Source organism: Salvelinus alpinus, chromosome 8 (assembly GCF_045679555.1).
Source record: "Salvelinus alpinus chromosome 8, SLU_Salpinus.1, whole genome shotgun sequence".
NCBI classification, from domain to species: Eukaryota; Metazoa; Chordata; class Actinopteri; order Salmoniformes; family Salmonidae; genus Salvelinus; species Salvelinus alpinus.
Window position 1 is genome coordinate 28,186,460 of NC_092093.1, and position 19,908 is coordinate 28,206,367.

A 19,908-nucleotide genomic window follows, 5' to 3' on the forward strand; every position below is an offset into this window, starting at 1 on the left:
TCACTAGCTTTGTGGTAGATTATATGATCCAGAAAATAAACCGCAGTGGGTCAATTTCCGCAACTAAACGCGTGGAAACTCGAGGCTCAACTTCTCTGCTGTTTTGGTGCCCTGGCTACCGTGACGAGAACCCATGCGATGATGCACAGATTTCGAAGTGTTGCATTTTGCTCATATCAACGGGTGCGTTTTGAGTGGTAAAGCTGACGCAACCGACTGTGGACTAGTCTGAGGTGCATCTGCGGACACTAATGTGGTTTTCCAAAAGCTGAGATCAACATGGCAGTGTTGCCATTGTTTATAAATATCAAAATAATGTCTCCAACTCCCGTATCACACTCGAACTGAAATTATGTGTCTACATTGTACGATCAGTGAGAGCCTCATGACATGAATCACGTCAAACTTGATTTCAGTGATGTCTTTAATACTAGCGTGAGAAGAAAATAAGTGGTTGATTATAGAGCCACAATGCAGGTGATGGCTGTAGGATGAAGTTGGTAAAGAGCAAGTGCAGAAACTTGCCGTCTTCATGACCGTTGATCACAGTTTTTGAAGTTCATGTAGGCACAAGTTGGAAAATGTTCATCCCCGTAATGCAACACACTTTGGAAGGTGGTGACTGTCTTGACAAAAGTGATCTGCTTGAACGCGCCCATTATCGCCTGTGCTGCTCCTGACAAGTAATTTCACTAAGTCTACTTTTAAAAAGAGCACTTTTTTCATCAATTGTACACAAGACAAGATTGAAATTTGACTTCTGCTTTTACTCAACCCCTCTGAAAAACACATACATACACAGGTTGGAGCAGGGGGCTGCCACTGGGCACTAGTGGAGCAGTTGTTGTGGGAGGGTTAAGTGCCTTGCTCAAGGGCACAACAGCAGACAATGGCATCTAGGATTTGATACCAACAACCTTCCGGTTGCCAGTTCACTTACCACCTGATATTTCCCGTCAGTCCCAGGATTCGAACTGGCAACCCTCCGGCTGGAGGCTCGCCTTTAACTGTTAGGCTACCTGTCGCCCCATGCTTTGTACACCTGAGGCAATATTAGGCTATCAATTCATAACATTATTGACAAAATTGCTACATTTCTGTTTGGTTGGGAATCATTGGACAGCTATTGTCAAATACAGTAGCAGAGATTGAGACTTGTGGGACTGGCCCAAGACATCTGTAATCCACAGTGTGATGTAACGCCCATGACCCAAGAAGGGCAGGCATGGTTTTATGGGTAGGCATAGTTTAGTTTGATTGAACAGTTCTGTTACAATGCCTCCCATCAGAACAAGAATAATCTAAGATTAGACCTTTTGTTCCAAATCCTCCCCAAAGTGTAGGCCTACCCACAATGCTAGTCTTGTAAATCCCAGACCAATAGCACTGTTGCATTCACTTTAAGCTGGAACATTAGACAAATTGCCTCCCAAAATGTACCGTCTACTAACAATGTGATGTAGTGTACTAGTGTAATTGTTCTGTATGTCATCAACTTTTTGTTGAATATAACATCTGGAATAAAATACATTTATGACTGAAATCAGTTTATTACAAATTATATGATGGTACAAATCAATGTTCATGATGATGAACAAACTGGTCCATGACATCTATAAATATATTCAGTACAACAAAAATAATTAAATACATCTGGAAGAACATAACCGTTTAATTTAGAAACAACATTGTAGCCTTCAGTCTGACCATAACCTCAGTCATAGGAAAAAAAAAAAAACTTTTGACATATACCCGACAAATATTCACATAAAGTTTGGTTTGCACTTTGCAGTAATTTTTTAATTTTTTAATACAGCTTATACTTGAGTTGCATGCATTGTAACAAAATGTATATTTAGAAGCAAGTAGCTCAATGCTGACATCACCCTTAGCAGCAGAAGTGACAATCAGCACGATAGTCAGATGTCTGCTCTGGGTAGATGACAAATCCATACATTCTCAATGGCTTCAAGGTCAGTGAACACCATGGCACTAATGATTGTTAAAAAAAAGCTTTGCTTTTAGCATAGATATGGTCTGTTGTAGGCTTAAGTACTTGACAGAAATCAAACTGATAAGCACTACCCTAAAACAGCCTGCCCTTGAAAGTTAAAACATTGCGAAATCAAAATTTCAGCCACAAGTCATTGTATTTACTGCTTAATTAAAGGTACTGCTTTGTTTTCAGTTCCACCCATGGGTTATGAGGTGTATCTCAATGAAAAAGTGCACATTTGGTGAACTAGCCTGAACCCAACTAAACTATATAATTATGGTACACATGCACTTTCACAAAAAAAAAAAAAAAAATGTTTTTTTTTGTCAGTTCTTATTCTTTAACTTACATCTATACAGCATTCTTCTCACACATTCCCACCTATCCCAGCTGCCTTGGCAGACGGCGGGAATAAACTGTGACATTGGCTCAGCACACAACAGATACAGAACTCACAAGTGCTCTTAGTGCACACACACCAGTGGAGGCTGCTGAGGGGTGGACGGCTGATGATAACGGAGTGGAGCAAATGGAATACCATTCCACTGATTCTGCTCCAGCCATTACCACGAGCCCGTCCTCCCCAATTAAGGTGCCACCAACCTCCTGTGACACACATACAGGGGACAATAAAGAACTGCTCCATTCTACCTTTTACAAAGCTAGCACACTACGATACAGTCAATTTGGGGCAATTTACTCATTTGAAGCATCTAGGTTAATTAATCGCTTCACTCTTGAATCCTCAAGCGTTCTCTCCTTCAGACACACCAGAAGAAGCTACATCAGTACCATACTATCGACTACCCTGACAGAAATATAGTGCCACTGCCAATAACATGAAATCACAACCATAAAGCTTCATCATTGATACAGTGTCATCCAAAGCTTGGTAGAGAATGACAAAATGGAGGACTTAAATAATACCTCATAGTTGTTTGACCTAAATTAACAAATTCATTCATTCAAAATGACAGCATATGAAAATGTTTTGCCAAGTATGTTTTTCCCCTCCCTCTGATGCTGTTTATTGTATACTGTATTTATTTGGAATCTCAAACATTCTGATACACTATCCTAACATTCTGTACACACAACATTCATATAGAACACATCTTAAGAATTTTCACTATCAGACAATCAATTTGAAAAAAAGGAGGAGTGGTGGTCCGTTCATTCAGCAGTAGCTTTTTGCCAAGCAGTAAAATGTCCCAGTCGCTCAGGAACATTTAATGAATCATATTTTACAAGACAAGCACATAACACCACTAACACCCGCTCTAATTCTGCCATATTATTGAAGCAGTCCAGCACATGTTCTCATGGACACCTAGTAGTGTTTTTATTATGATTATCATCACTATGGTAACAAAGAATGGACAAGGATGTAGCCTGTCTTATCTTGGTCATCTTGCCAAACCTAGCCTGGTTGCTGTCTGTTCAGCTATTACATTCCACTCCTTGCCACTCCTGTCATTTGCCAAATCACAGGAGTGGCTAAGAGCGGCATGTTAGCTGAAAAGACTGGTACCCAGACTAGGCCAAACCTACAGTACTGGGCAACCACACATAGCACATAGTAGAGGACAAGTAGACAAGGCATATGGACATTATTTGGTCCACAATCGACTTATTAAAGCAAGCAACAAGTTACCACTTCTTTTACCCAGCTTTGCCTACTTTTACTTTTACTTGTGCAATGTGGAAGAAGCAATTCTAAACAGCGGTACTCAGTTACACCTTTACCAGTCAAAACCCATGTACAGTATACTGTGTCATGATGGTTTTATATTATAACCATCAGGAGATGCTACAGAACCCTGGGATCACTGATCAGGCCACAACGTTTGCCCCTTTGTGTCCTCGAGTGGACCTCTTGGTGCTTTCGTTGGTGTTGTGTTTGGAGGTGGTGGGGCTGGTAGAGGGGCTGGCACCACGCTGTCTGTCCCCAGTGGGCTTACTTGGGGCTTTCTTCTGCCGTAAGGGGGACCTGGTGGCCTGTCCTGCAGAAGTAGCAGCAGCCACCACTGCCACCTTAGGTTTCCCAATGCCAGCTCCACCGGGTTCCACAATGCTGTTGATCACTACAGAACCAAAGTAACATTCAGTGTTCTATTCAATTTCATTGGCCAACTGGATCATATGCTTTCAGCTTTATTTAGATGTTCTGAATATGTTGTGCAGATATGAGGCCGTTCGGGACAAGCAATTCAACATTACACTCCCAATCCATTTTAGGAAGATTATAACAAAACAAAAAACGAGCCATGTGTAACTCTTACTTTCTAGTTGTTTCTGTACTCTTCTCAGCTCGTTCAGGATGGAGGAGATTTCCTGTGAGAGTAGAATTAAAACGATGACAATTAAACATTTTCCCATATATGATGACCTCAGTTTTACACCAACATGTCTACCAATGTAAGATGTGTGGCTGGCTACAAATGTTGTACCTTATTTGATGTTTTTAGGATGGGTACTTCGTTTTCAGCATTGATCTTCGCTTCAATCTCCTCCCAGGCCTCAGTCTTATTGTGGAATAAAACCCTGACAGAAAAAAGACCAAGTATAATCTAACTGAGCCAAGCAGAGATGAAATAATGGATTAGCTCTTTTCTATTGAACAGAAACACAAGGTGAGAGCTCTGGGGTACATCAAGTTCCCTTACTTCATTTTCTCAGCCAGCTGTTCTGTGTTCTCCCGAATGGCCTGAGAGAGCTGAGAAACAGGGTTCAACATCAGATTGTCCAAAATCACCTGGAGGGAGAAAATGGCGGACGTCAAACCCTCAAGTATTCCCAAAGTAGTTTCACCCGCCTAAATATACTCTAGTCTAATTCCCAGCAGACCAAAACTAACTGCAACAGATCCATTTGTGTAGCCTGAGTGCCAGTTTGTTTACGAATGAGCCAGCTTTGCTATTTGTTATATTCCTAGGTTTCCAAATTATTGATAGGTAGGGAAAGTACTATTCTAAAAGGGACAAACAAGTGTTAACAGGAAAGTGACCTCTTCACGGTTCCACCGTGGCTTAGAGCTTGGGTCTTGGTCATTCATGTTAGGATCCAGGTCCATGACAGCGGTAGAACCTGGCGATAGTAGAACCTTCTGGTAGTTTAAGCTGGCTTCAGGGATATGTTGGACCAGCTGGAAAGAGAACAGAATCAGTGCATGGTCCGCACGTTCTGAACAACTGAAATGACCATGACTACTGAGGGACTCAGTGCCTCAAGGCCTTCTACTGCACTTCAAGGGCACAGCGAGAATAAGAAGTTACAATATCTTTGTTTTACTGTCCTAGAAAAAAATCAACCAGTGTGACTAGTGCTTTGTGATCACATGCTCCACGGCAACATGCAGGGGTGAGAGCAGTTGAACTGTGAGCAGTGAATTTGAGTTTTGCTGGGATACAAGCCGGAACAAAGTTACATTAGTGAAACGTGAAAATGTGCCTGTTACAGTGAGAGTTGCAGTGAAAGTCTGTAGTGAGACAGTGGCAGGCAGGTTTTATGGTCCTGAAAAGCTGTCACCATAGAAGGTCCTTAGAAACATAGAACATCCCAGTGTCATAAAATATAAGAATCTGTAGCTTGACAATCCAACAAAATACCAGTGTTTGGATTAGTGATGATAGCATGACTTGTGTGGGAGCACGGAGGTGAAGGGAAAGAAATAGAAACCGTTGCAGGACAGCGAGAGACAGAGAGAGAGACTGTCTAATGTATCTGAGGTATGCACCTGAGATGGGAGGACCCCTCGCAAAGATGTATATGGCCTCTGTACAGTAGAGAACAGAGACATGCTCATGAGAATCTAAGACATGATAAGGGATCCTTTGCACTTGTCACTGAGCCTATACAGAATATTGATGTAAAATATTTAGTGGCACATTGGTTTAAAAAAAAAAAAAATCCCATACGCTGCAGTGCCATTGTATTATGCATTGGAACATTACAACAGGATGAAAATAATGTGAGGTACAGGCCAGAAGGGCATATTTGAAGTGCATTATGGGTAGTGGGTGGGCACACCTCTTCCCGGCTAGAGATGGGGATGGTGGAGGCGGGCCCGGGTGTGTTGGGTGCAGAGCTGGGGGAGGGGTTTGTGCCCATTCCAGAGGAACTCTGGGAGTCCCCGTCCCCCGCCACTTCATGGATCTCACGGGCCAGAATGGCAAGGTCCTTGGCCAAGTCCTGACTGAGCCTGGGAAGACACAAACACAAGTCACGACCATTTAAAAAATACATACGTACAGAATGCATGTTCCACAGCTTTCAATCATGAGGCTCAGTAAGTGGTTTCAGGTGATACACAGTCAACCCATAGTTAGTGCCATTATGTCACCCTACTTTGCTATCTCGGCGCTGTGTGTGGTCCAGTTCTGGTAGTGGTCAGTCTCATTCTGGACTTCGTCCTCCTCAGTCTCCAGTGAGCCGGACTTGGACCGAGCGACTGCTGCTACTGCAGCCTTCTCCTTCTGAGTCCGGGGGGTCTGTGTGGCAGCAGACGTGTGGGAGGAGCGTTTGTGTTTGGGGGTTCCAGAGCTGGCCTCATATTCCTCCTCAGATGTGGAGGTGTAGTCTGAACCTTTCTGCCTTCGACGGGAACCTACCAGAAAATAGCACGGTTCATTTGACCAAACTCATTCAATTACAGGATTATTCCTCCCAGAAATAATCCTAAAAAAATAGTACACTCTAAATAAATTCTCAGATAGGAAGATCGTAACAGTAGACTAGTCATTCACATTAACAATTGCCAGACCCTTGGGATTACTCCACAATATTGATACTGATACATAAGTACGTAATACACCATCTACAGTGCATTCGAAAAGTATTCAGACCTTTTACTCAGTACTTTGTTGAAGCACTTTTGGCAGTGATTACAACCTTGAGTCTTCTTGGGTATGATGCTAAAAGCTTGGCACACCTGTATTTGGGGAGTTTCTACCATTTCTTCTCTGTAGATCCTCTCAAGCTCTGTCAGGTTGGATGGGGAGTGTCGCTGCACAGTTATTTTCAGATCACTCCAGAGATGTTCGATTGGGCTCTGGCTGGGCCACTCAAGAACAATCATAGACTTGTCCTGAAGCCAATCCTTTGTTATCTTGGCTGTGTGCTTAGGGTCGTTGTCCTGTTGGAAGGTGAACCTTCACCCCAGTCTGAGGACCTGAGTGCTCTGGAGCAGGTTTTCATCCAGGATCTCTCTGTACTTTGCTCTGTTCATTTTCCCCTCGATCCTGACTAGTCTCCCAGTCCCTGCCACTGAAAAACATCCCCACAGCATGATGCTGCCACCACCATGCTTCACCGTAAGGATGATGCCAGGTTTCCTTCAGATGTGACGCTTGGCATTCTGGCCAAAAAGTTCAATTTGTTTTCATCAGACCAGAGAATCTTGTTTCTCATTTAGGTGCCTTTTGGCAAACTCCAAGCAGGCTGTCGTTCCTTTTACTGAGGAGTGGCTTCTGTCTGGCCGCTATGCCATAAGGGCCTGATTGATGGAGTGCTGCAGAGATGGTTGTCCTTCTGGAAGGTTCTGCCATCTCCACAGAGGAACTCTGGAGCTCTGTCAGAGTGACCATCGGGTTCTTGCTCACCTCCCTGACCAAGGCCCTTTTCCCCTGATTGCCCAGTTTGGCCGGGCGGCCAATTCTAGGAAGAGTCTTGGTGGTTCCAAACTTCATCTATTTAAGAATGATGGAGGCCACTGTGTTCTTGGGGACCTTTAATGCTGCAGAAATGTTTTGGTACCCTTTCCCAGATCTGTGCCTCGACACAATCCTGTCTCGGAGCGACCACCCGGTTACTCAACACTGCACCTTAGAGGGTGCTGCCCTGTATACATAGACATGGAATCACTGGTCACTTTAATAATGTTTACATACTGCTTTACTCATTTCATATGTACTGTATTCTATTCTACTGTATTTTAGTCAATGCCACTCAGACATTGCTCCTCCTAATATTTATATATTTCTTAAGACATTAATACTTATGTGAATGAGGTATTTCTGTTTTCTATTTTTAATAAATGTGCAAAAAAATATATATATATATAAAAAAGAAACTGTTTTTCGCTTTGTCATTATGGGGTATTGTGTGTAGTTGAGGGAAAAAATTATTTAATCCATTTTAGGATACGGCTATAAGTAACAAAATGTGGGAAAATTGAAGGGGTCTGAATACTTTCAGAATGCACTGTATGCATAATATGGGTCCAAATCTGTTTAACAATAATTTACATGCACATCGAAAAATAGCTGTGTGATGATGTACGGTCAGGAGCTGTGTTTCTATGGAAACGGCAGCAGGCAGCAGAGGGCATCATCACACTGCTTCGTAGCGACTACACTGAGTTCCTACAGGACAAGCCACAATACAACATACCTGCATGCATCTCACCAAGGACAATGAGTCACATTCACTATGAAGGGTGGAAAAGGTCACTTCAACTCAGTGTCAGGCTCTGTTTCAATAATCTGATGATAGAGTATATTACCTTTAAATCATGATTTACAGTTCAGGATAAAAACTGTGTTCTCTGCAGTGCTTTGAGCAAGAAAATCCAAGATGGCGTAGCAGTCGGACGTGTGTTTGTCTTGTCCCGTGTAAATAGTCCTCGTATTTTTCGTATACATTTCGTATATATTTTAATTTCACTTTCCATCTAGGAACTGAATATACATTCCTACATTCCGCCTCACCCAATGTGGTACGGACCTGCTATTTTTTATACTTTAGAACCGTAACCCCAATCAGAAGCTAGCCAGATAACTAGCTACTAGCTAGTAGTCAGTTAGCCACTGCTGCGGTCTTCACCCTTAACTCGGACACAGCCAGCTTCAGCTCGGGCCAATACCTGCCAGTCTGCAAGCGCGATATCAACCCAGAGCATATAGGACTGCTTTTTCTCTACCACATCACCGGATTCCTGACGCAAGCTCTGGACAATTACACCGTATCATCACAGCTAGCTAGCTGCAACCGAGTGGCTACTACTGGCTAACACCTCTGTCCCGAAGCAAGCACCAGTTAGCCTTGAGCTAGCCTCGAGCTAGGCCCATCTGCCGGCTAGCCGAAGAGGTCTACCAGCGAATTCTTGGGCTACAATACCTCTTTTGCCAATTGGACTGGACCTTTTTTTGCCGACACAGAGCCCTGCCAATCCATCACAACTGGTCTAAATCAGCTACAAGCTAATTTAGCCATTTTTTGCCGCTGCTAGCAGCTTTTACCTTCTGCACAGACACCAGCCCTGTTATTAGCCTGGATATTACTCACCAATTTACCAGCATCGGACTGTCTCTCGACAACAACGCCGGATTCCTGCCGTAATCCCTGAGCCACTACTTCTGATCCTCACAGCTAGCTTGCAGCTAGCGCAGCTAGCGCCACTGCCACGAAGCTAGCACCAGTTAGCAAACACAATTCTACAATTCACAACCTCTCTTTCGCCATCGCCATCCGGCTTGGATTCTCTGTCGACACGACCACGTCTGAGCAGACCCCCTCCGTCTGAGCAGACCACCCCCCGGGCTACTAACTTTAAACGCCGCGTGCTAGCTTAGTGGAGGCCTCCCTGCTCCATCTACGGCTGCCCCCTGGACACTATGATCACTTGGCTACATAGCTGATGCCTGCTTGACTGTCCATTAATTCACGGTACTCCATTCTGTTTATTTGTGTTTTATCTGTCGGCTCTGTGCTTTAACTCAGGATCTGTGTGTAGTTAATCCGACCCTCTCTGTCTAGTCGTCGCCATTTTTACCTGTTGTTGCTGTGTTAGACTAGCACCCTGTTATTGCTGTTATCTTACCTGTTGTTTTAGCTAGCTCTCCCAATCAAGACCTGCAATCACTTTATGCCTTATTGTATGTCTCTCTCAAATATCAATATGCCTTGCATACTGTTGTTCAGGCTAGTTATCATTATCATTGTTTTGGTTTGCAATGGACCCCGTAGTTCCACTCTCCGTACCTCTGATACCTCCTTTGTCCCACCCCCCACACATGCGGTGACCTCACCCATTGAGACCAGCATGTCCAGAGATACAACCTCTCTTATCATCACCCAGTGCCTGGGCTTGCCTCCGCTGTACCCGTGCCCCACCATACCCCTGTCTGCACATTATGCCCAGAATCTATTCTACCACGCCCATAAATCTGCTCCTTTTATTCTTTGTCCCCAACGCTCTAGGCGACCAGTTTTGATAGCCTTTAGCCGCACCCTCATCCTACTACTCCTCTGTTCCTCGGGTGATGTGGAGGTAAACCCAGGCCCTGCATGTCCCCAGTCACCCTCATTTGTTGACTTCTGTGATCGAAAAAGCCTTGGCCTCATGCATGTCAACATCAGAAGCCTCCTCCCTAAGTTTGCCTTACTCACCGCTTTAGCACACTCTGCCAACCCTGATGTCCTTGCCGTGTCCGAATCCTGGCTTAGGAAGGCCACCAAAAATTCTGGGATTTCCATACCCAACTATAACACTTTCCGTCAAGATAGAACTGCCAAAGGGGGAGGAGTTGCAATCTACTGCAGAGATAGCCTGCAAAGTTCTGTCATACTTTCCAGGTCTATGCCCAAACAGTTCGAACTTCTAATTTTAAAAATGAATCTCTCCAGAAATAAGTCTCTCACTGTTGCCGCCTGCTACCGACCCCCCTCAGCTCCCAGCTGTGCCCTGGACACCATCTGTGAATTGATCGCTCCCCATCTAGCTTCAGAGTTTGTTCTGTTAGGTGACCTAAACTGGGATATGCTTAACACCCCGGCAGTCCTACAATCCAAGCTTGATGCCCTCAATCTCACACAAATCATCAAGGAACCCACCAGGTACAACCCTAAATCCGTAAACATGGGCACCCTAATAGACATTATCCTGACCAACCTGCCCTCCAAATACACCTCTGCTGTCTTCAATCAAGATCTCAGCGATCACTGCCTCATTGCCTGTATCCGCCACGGGTCCGCGGTCAAACGACCACCCCTCATCACTGTCAAACGCTCCCTAAAACACTTCTGCGAGCAGGCCTTTCTAATCGACCTGGCCCGGGTACCCTGGAAGGATATTGACCTCATCCCGTCAGTTGAGGATGCCTGGTCATTCTTTAAAAGTTACTTCCTCACCATATTAGACAAGCATGCTCCGTTCAAAAAATGCAGAACCAAGAACAGATATAGCCCTTGGTTCACTCCAGACCTGACTGCCCTCGACCAGCACAAAAACATCCTGTGGCGAACTGCAATAGCATCGAAGAGCCCCCGCGATATGCAACTGTTCAGGGAAGTCAGGAACCAATACACGCAGTCAGTCAGGAAAGCAAAGGCCAGCTTTTTCAAGCAGAAATTTGCATCCTGTAGCTCTAACTCCAAAAAGTTCTGGGATACTGTAAAGTCCATGGAAAACAAGAGCACCTCCTCCCAGCTGCCCACTGCACTGAGGCTAGGTAACACGGTCACCACTGATAAGTCCGTGATAATCGAAAACTTCAACAAACATTTCTCAATGGCTGGCCATGCCTTCCTCCTGGCGACTCGAACCTTGGCCAACAGCCCCGCCCCCCCCGCTGCTACTCGCCCAAGCCTCCCCAGCTTCTCCTTTACCCATATCCAGATAGCAGATGTTCTGAAAGAGCTGGAAAACCTGGACCCATACAAATCAGCTGGGCTTGACAATCTGGACCCCCTATTTCTGAAACTGTCCGCCGCCATTGTCGCACCCCCTATTACCAGCCTGTTCAACCTCTCCTTCGTATCATCTGAGATCCCCAAGGATTGGAAAGCTGCCGCGGTCATCCCCCTCTTCAAAGGGGGAGACACCCTGGACCCAAACTGTTACAGACCTATATCCATCCTGCCCTGCCTATCTAAGGTCTTCGAAAGCCAAGTCAACAAACAGATCACTGACCATCTCGAATCCCACCGTACCTTCTCCGCTGTGCAATCCGGTTTCCGAGCCGGTCACGGGTGCACCTCAGCCACGCTCAAGGTACTAAACGATATCATAACCGCCATCGATAAAAGACATTACTGTGCAGCCGTCTTCATCGACCTGGCCAAGGCTTTCGACTCTGTCAATCACCATATTCTTATCGGCAGACTCAGTAGCCTCGGTTTTTCTAATGACTGCCTTGCCTGGTTCACCAACTACTTTGCAGACAGAGTTCAGTGTGTCAAATCGGAGGGCATGTTGTCCGGTCCTCTGGCAGTCTCTATGGGGGTACCACAGGGTTCAATTCTCGGGCCGACTCTTTTCTCTGTATACATCAATGATGTTGCTCTTGCTGCGGGCGATTCCCTGATCCACCTCTACGCAGACGACACCATTCTATATACTTCCGGCCCTTCCTTGGACACTGTGCGATCTAACCTCCAAACGAGCTTCAATGCCATACAACACTCCTTCCGTGGCCTCCAACTGCTCTTAAACGCTAGTAAAACCAAATGCATGCTTTTCAACCGTTCGCTGCCTGCACCCGCACGCCCGACTAGCATCACCACCCTGGACGGTTCCGACCTAGAATATGTGGACATCTATAAGTACCTAGGTGTCTGGCTAGACTGCAAACTCTCCTTCCAGACTCATATCAAACATCTCCAATCCAAAATCAAATCAAGAATCGGCTTTCTATTCCGCAACAAAGCCTCCTTCACTCACGCCGCCAAACTTACCCTAGTAAAACTGACTATCCTACCGATCCTCGACTTCGGCGATGTCATCTACAAAATAGCTTCCAATACTCTACTCAGCAAACTGGATGCAGTTTATCACAGTGCCATTCGTTTTGTTACTAAAGCACCTTATACGACCCACCACTGCGACCTGTATGCCCTAGTCGGCTGGCCCTCGCTACATGTTCGTCGTCAGACCCACTGGCTCCAGGTCATCTACAAGGCTATGCTAGGTAAAGTGCCGCCTTATCTCAGTTCACTGGTCACGATGGCTACACCCACCCGCAGCACGCGCTCCAGCAGGTGTATCTCACTGATCATCCCTAAAGCCAAAACCTCATTTGGACGCCTTTCCTTCCAGTTCTCTGCTGCCTGCGACTGGAACGAATTGCAAAAATCTCTGAAGTTGGAGACTTTTATCTCCCTCAACAACTTAAAAAATCTGCTATCCGAGCAGCTAACCGATCGCTGCAGCTGTACATAGTCCATCTGTAAACTACCCACCCAATTTACCTACCTCACCCCCCATACTGCTTTTATTTATTTACTTTTCTGCTCTTTTGCACATCAGTATCTCTTCTTGCACATGATCATCTGATGATTTATCACTCCAGTGTTAATCTGCTAAATTGTAATTATTCGATTTATTGCCTACCTCATGCCTTTTGCACACATTGTATATAGATTCTCTTTTTTTTCTACCATGTTATTGACTTGTTTATTGTTTACTCCATGTGTAACTCTGTGTTGTCTGTTCACACTGCTATGCTTTATCTTGGCCAGGTCGCAGTTGCAAATGAGAACTTGTTCTCAACTAGCCTACCTGGTTAAATAAAGGTGAAATGAAAAAAAAAAAAAAAAGTTACTTAACTGTGACAATAATACTCACTGGTTGTGCTGGAGTATTTAGCCCCGCTGGAACGTGTGTGGGTGAGGAGCTGCTTCACGGGGGCTCCGGCCCCTCTTGTGGCCCCCTGCTTGGCCCCTGTTTCACCCACTGATGTCTTCCTGATAGGCCCAGTTGATTCTGCACTCCGGTTGGAGAAGCCAGGCCGGGTTGTAGGGGTCATGGTGGAGGACTCGTTGTCACTAGGCGTAGTGAAGGAGCCTGTTCTCTTCCTGGGCATGGCCAAGATGTCCAGTCTGGAGAGGAGCTTCTTCCCATCAGCAGACACCTTGCTGGAGGCACCAATGTGGTCTGAGTTCTGGGACCCCCGGTCTGTCTCAGTTCCCTCATTGTCAGAAGTCTCTCCCAGACGTGCCCTGCGCAGCATGGATGCCCGGGTGGGCCTTGGTGCTGACAGGCTGTTGGAGCGGATCAGTGCCTGCTGTGCTGCACTCTTGGCGGTCTTCCCATTGTCCTCTTTCTGTAGGGGCGCTATGAGCTTCTTGTTATGGCTGGTGGGGCGGGGACCGGTGTCATGGTCAGAGGCAGTGTCAGGCCAGTGCTGACCAGAACCCTGCTGGCCCTCTGATAGGTCCAGGGAGCCGCGGTTCCCCACGCTGCGCCGCATCTGGAAGCGCTTGGCCTGCTCGGCCTTGCTGCTGGAGTTATCACTGGCTGCCGCGTGGCTGCGGCGTTTCTCTGACAGACGCTCGCGGGCCGTGGGCTGGCGGTGGCCCTTACCCTGGACAGATTGACTGGAGGAAGATCTCTCCTTCTGGAAGCCACTGACGGTCATCCTCTTCTTAGGGCCTGTGGTGACAGGGATGTTCTTGTTGCTGACCAGGCTGACGGTGCTGGCTGTATCCACATCTGATTCCCCAGACAGAGAGTCGTCCATGTGACTGGAGGAGCCTCCTCTCTTAGAACTGCGTCCGGAGCCTGAGGAAGGGAACGTGACCTCCAGAGAGGAGAGAACGACGTCTGCTTCTTCCCTGAGGAAGGGCTGTGGGTCCTGGGGTGTCTCTCTCTGCTCCATGTCCCTCAAGGTGGGGTGACTGGAGATGTGTGGGAGCCTCTTGATCTGGACATCATCACTGGGTCGCTCCTTGGTGAAACTCTCCTGCCTGACGAATGAGGAAGACCCCAGGATGTCTTTACTGGGGTCTTTAGAGTCTTTGTCCTGCTGGGAGTGGAGGTTGGGGGCTGAGTTGTTAGGCTTTACGCCCGCCCTCCGGGGCTCGTGGCTGCTCAGGTGCCTGATGAGGACGGTGGTGGGGGAGGTTTTGGCAGGGGTGTCTCGCCCCCTCTCAGGCCCCTGAGAAAGAATAGGGCTTCGGGCCAGGTCCAGCTTGCCTGAGCTGCCATCCTCAGACCCAATGTAAAAGGAGGTGGACTTGGTAGACTGAGTCGGAGACAGCTTATCTTGACCCTTATACTGAGGTCCAGTGTCCCCGGGCGAGGTAGCGCCACTCTTCCTCCCCTGGCTCTTCCTGGTCCTCTCCAGCACAGAGCCATCGTCAGAGCGGCTGGCGTCACTCAGGCTGTCTGGGTCTACATCGTCCTGGACACAAAGACTCTGGGTGTTGTCCTGATGCCGGGGCGTGCCACTACTCCTCTCCAGGGTGGGTTCGGGGCCTGGGTAGATCAGGATGCTGGGGGTGAGGTTCTCTGGCTTGTCTCTGTCTCCAGGTGGAACCTGGGGAAGCAGCCTCCTGGTCCTACAACTCTGGCTACCCTCTAACTCAGAGTTATCCACGCTGTGGCTAGATATCAACTGCACATCTAAGAAAGAGAAATATTTTAATTCATGCTTTTTTCTGTTTTCTCACATAAGTTCTGAGCAGAGCGGTCAGTGGTTGCAGATATCTCACCTCCCTCTGCAAATTCCCCTTGAGGTGGAGTAGAGCCCGGTTCTGCATAGTTGTCTGCCAGACTGGCCCAGCGAGAAACCCACTTAGGCCCCTCCTCCTGTGCTGCATTGTTAGCAGACTGCACCTGAAACAGTGGAGGAAACTATAAGGGGTTGCATACAACTATACAGAGCACAACGTTGAAGGATAACTATAATTTCAATCTCCTTCCAAGGACAATCCTTACATTGTAAGGAGAGGCACTGTAGAAGCCAAAGGGAGTATCAAGGAAGGACAAATAATAAACGTGCATAGGTTTGTGCTGGAACATGCAAATGTATTAGATCCCTTATTTCTCCAGTAGCGTAGGACGGTGATGTTACCTGGATGGGGCCTGAGGGGGCCCCACTGAGGGTGGCTGGGTTAAAGCCATGCATAGAAACTGCTGCCATTTGATCCACAGTGCTATCGTCACTAGGCCGGAGCATTGCCAGCTCGTCCTTGCCATCATTAATGATGGGTCTATACACTCCGGCACCACTGTACTCTGGTGAGTCGAGGACCCCAAACACCTGTCAGGGAGGGACAGAGCATGCATGAAGTAGGTAGGAGAAGAGATTGGACAATGGGACTTTGCAAGGGGAAGAAGGAAGGCTGAGTTGGGAGGGGGTACTGGGTAGAGGGAGGATGTTCAAAGCATGCGTCCGTCAAGGTATTGTCATCAAGGCATTATATGGTTTATTGTAGAATTATACCACTTGTTAGAATCGTAGCATTTAATGTCAGAATCCAAACAGTTGAAAAGCTACCATACAATAATTACACGCATGTGAAAAGGTCCACCATCAACCAAAAAAAGTAATGGTGGTGGCAGAGACTTTAAAAATGGAGAATGAGTACCCTCTGGCTACTACAATCTCACCTGGTCGATCATGTTGCGTGCCTCCTCCACCTCTTTGTCCTGGGACTCTGTTTCGATAGTGTATGTGCCGGCATCACTCAGACTGTCCTCTTCCTCGTTTCTCACCACCCTGGAGGCTTTAGGGTCCACCCCACGCACCCCCAGATCCAGGGGCATCGGAGGGGGCAAGGAGTGGGCTGGGGAGGCAGTCTGGACAGGGCTGCGGGAGGGGGGGTGGGAGATGGCTAGGACTGGGGAATGAGGGGCAGGAGTTGGAGAGTAGGAACGTGGCGCAGTGGGTTGCAAGGGGGTGGAGGGATAGGAGACGGCTGAAGGAGGGTCTAAGGGGGACGGAATGCGGGTGCGAGAGGGTGACATCACCATCACCGGGGGAGCGGACATGGGAGGAGGAGACGTCTTATCCCTGGTGGGAGACAAGGCTCTGTGGACTGTATCTTTCATCAGGAACTCTGCTGCAAACTCCTGGGCCAGCTTGGTCTTCTTCCCCACACTGCCAAACGGCTTGATGGTGATGCCAGAGGAGGTGCGAGAGGAAGGCCCAGAACCGGAGGAAGAGGAGGCACTGCCTCCACTCAGGGGCTCCTCCGTCTTCTCCCTCTTCAGGGAGCTAGACCTCTGGGACACACAGTGTCCCTGGCCCTTCAGAGGAACAGTCACCTGCTGGGTGGGAGGGATGTGGCCGTGCATGGAGTTTGGCCTCTCCCCACCCTTCCTCCGCTCCAGCTTGGCCTTGAGGGCGGAGTAAGAGTCTGCGTGGGCAGGATTGGCGGTGAAGGATTGCGAGCGTTTCTTGCGCGGGTTGTCGTCGAAGAACTCTATGATGAAGGCTTGCTGGGTGAGGGGCTCCTGGGGGCCGGGCTTAGAGGGACCCATGGTGGGGGAGCGAGCCTCAGGCGGGCTTTGAGACAGGGGCCTCTCAGGGGCCACAGGAGAAACTGGGGTCAGTTTGGGAGGGGAGAACTGAGGCTGAAGTAACCTTTGTGACGAAACTGACTGCTGCAACGGAACTGACAGGACTGTCTGGTGTGACTGGACTGACATAACTGACTGCTCGGACTGGATCAATTGGTTTGACTGGACTGTCTGTTGTGACTTGACTAATTGGTATGACAGCACTGTCTGTTCTGACAGCTCAGACAGGGAAAGCTTTGACTGGATCGAATGTTGCGACTGGACCCGGTGGTGTGACTTGCTTCGCTTCCCTTTCCCTAAGACCAGGTCCTCAGAATCACTCTGGGTCCCATCGTCATGGTGGTGTCCTAGAAACAGAACCATTCAAACCGCAAATAAGGGACAGGAAACAAATAAACAACACCTTACAGATTTCTATAAAATATTTATCTAAAAGTACCCCTCTGACCTTTGAGGCTTTTGATGTTGACGGCCTGGTCACTCTTGACACTGTAAACATCCTCACACGTGGGACGTCTCCTCATCATTCTGACATCACTGTGCACCAACCAATCTACCACCTTGCACTCAGCTGACATCACCTCAGTGGGTGTGGTGGCCAGAGTTTTCCCGGACGCCTGCTGCTGCTGCTTCCTCTGGCGCGAGGAGAACTTGGTCACGTGGTCCTTGATCTTGATCTTGCCTGGCGTGCAGTCATCAAACTCTATGGTGAAGGAGGCGTGGCTCTGCACCACAGGGGGACTGGGTGTGGTGAGGGTGGGAGGGGCTTGGGCAGAGGGCGTGTCTGTGTCCTTGGTGGGGATCTCATGGAGCTCTGCCCCCAAGGACTTGGGATGCAGCTGGAACTCCTTGGTAGGGATCTCAAAGTAGCTAGGCTCCCGGTGGTAGGGGAAGATGGACTTGCCCTGATTGTCTCTGTACTCTAACAGGGAGCCATTCACCTCTGGATCTAAGCCTGAACCTTCCTTTGGAATCTCTGGAAACGGATAAAGCCCCAATTAGCACCAACAAGCAAATTAAAGGACAACCACAAACCATGTTTTGTTAATCTCTATTCCCTAAAAAGGAACTGGAAACATTTTCACTTAAAATTTCCAAAGTTTTAAGAGTATTTTAAAGAAAGGACCTCTAGTAACGTGGGACCGACCTGGGTGACCCTCCTCTGGCCTGTGTCCCTCACTGTGCTGTCCTTTGCTGGCCGCATCCTCCTCCCCCCACCACGAGGGCTGGCCATACAATGGGGTGGGTCGGGAGGTTGGAGCCTCTGAACATGCACGGAAACACACAAACACGCACGCACACACGTACGTATGCAAGCACACACACACACAGCCAAATGAGAGAGGAGTAATTTTTCGGAACTGCAGCAGTCATCCATCTACTATTGGTTCACTGGGAGTTTAAAGGAAGAATATTTAAGGTTTGTCTTTACCCCACTAGAATACATCAAATCACCAGACTGCAGAAAAATGATAGAATCCATCTCTAAGCTAGATACTATGGGAGCACTGGTAGCAAACCCAAATGAAGATTAAGTATGTTAGATATCACACCCTATGGATCCGTTCTTTCTTCAGTATCAGATTTATTTCACATACCCTATCATACTTCAACCCATGTTTCCACTCAGGGTTTCTTTTTATACCTTTTGATGCTAATCAAGACAAGTGCTAACATCAGACACGCATAAGGTGTGTTATTTATGACACAGTATTTCATCCAGTGTGTCCAACCCATCCAGTGGAAGTGCTTTAGGCAGTGTTTATTCAGGTTTTATCTGAGCACAGAGGCTGCAGTAAACAAGGAGATTAACTCTGCGTTGATTTCAGTGTGGATTCAGCTGTATTCCAGTGATTTATATGTATGTCATCACAGCATCGCAGGGCAAGCAAAATGTTTTTCAGGGACAACACATCAGCAGGAGAGGGCACAACACAGCCTATCCTGATAAAGCTGTTGAATCAGTGTCCACTAGTCGATAGGTAATGTTTATGGCTTCTTGGATGAAATGACCCCTCTGGCAGAGAGCTTGACAGGGGTATGCCAGTGTGAATAACATAGAGCAAAAATCAAGCAGGCCGTAAGTGCTGAACTGTGACTATGGGTGCTGCAGCTGTCACCATGGAGACGTTATGTGACCAAATGCAGCCGCCAGAGGGGGAGAGGGTGGCAGAGAGAGGGATGGAGGGCGAGTGAGGGAGGGGTGACAAAGAGGGGGAGGGGAACATGTTCTGACTGAAAGAGGTTGAGCTGATGCTGACATCATAGTCAAAGGACAGGGACGTTTTTCTTTTCTTTAGAGGAGCAAAGCAAGGCTAAAATACTCATGATCCTCACACACCATACCATTCCAGGTATTAGTGAGTCACATTTGATAAGCAGAATGATCAAACCTATTCAATCTAGGATATTCTGCCAAGTTAAACAGCTGTGTCATTAAGCAGTGGCATGATGAAGAGAAAGCAAGCAAGGTCATGTTTAACGTAGCATGATGTCCCAATTCCCAGAGTTGTCATGAGCTCAAAGATAATATCAACGCATGTAGCTATCCAAACAGGTATATCAATATGAGCACTACATGTATCTAGACCCCCCCCCCCCCCACCCTACCCCAGTAGGCGAGGAGCTTTGTTGAGAGAAAAAATATACTGAGGGAATATATGGTGGA

The 19,908-nt window shown here is 47.3% G+C and overlaps 1 protein-coding gene across 4 annotated transcripts in view; it reads right to left on the reverse strand.

The window, feature by feature from the left end:
• Positions 1–1,530: 1,530 nt before the first annotated feature.
• The window catches only part of LOC139582859 (centrosomal protein of 170 kDa protein B-like), a 30,327-nt gene continuing 11,949 nt past the window's right edge, over positions 1,531–19,908 (reverse strand). The window contains exons 7-20 of one of the 4 annotated variants that reach the window (XM_071413254.1): positions 18,388–18,504; positions 17,689–18,216; positions 16,329–17,587; positions 15,790–15,978; positions 15,428–15,551; positions 13,560–15,338; positions 6,344–6,602; positions 6,026–6,197; positions 5,733–5,771; positions 5,004–5,141; positions 4,663–4,751; positions 4,447–4,540; positions 4,279–4,330; positions 1,531–4,080 (exon numbers count right to left, since the gene is read on the reverse strand). In XM_071413254.1, the coding sequence (XP_071269355.1) occupies positions 3,830–4,080; positions 4,279–4,330; positions 4,447–4,540; positions 4,663–4,751; positions 5,004–5,141; positions 5,733–5,771; positions 6,026–6,197; positions 6,344–6,602; positions 13,560–15,338; positions 15,428–15,551; positions 15,790–15,978; positions 16,329–17,587; positions 17,689–18,216; positions 18,388–18,504 (5,090 nt within the window). In that variant the 3' untranslated portion in view covers positions 1,531–3,829. Of the gene's footprint in view, positions 4,081–4,278; positions 4,331–4,446; positions 4,541–4,662; positions 4,752–5,003; positions 5,142–5,732; positions 5,772–6,025; positions 6,198–6,343; positions 6,603–13,559; positions 15,339–15,427; positions 15,552–15,789; positions 15,979–16,328; positions 17,588–17,688; positions 18,217–18,366; positions 18,505–19,908 lie in introns of all 4 variants that reach the window. The other 3 variants (XM_071413253.1, XM_071413255.1, XM_071413256.1) reach the window with 3 other exon arrangements.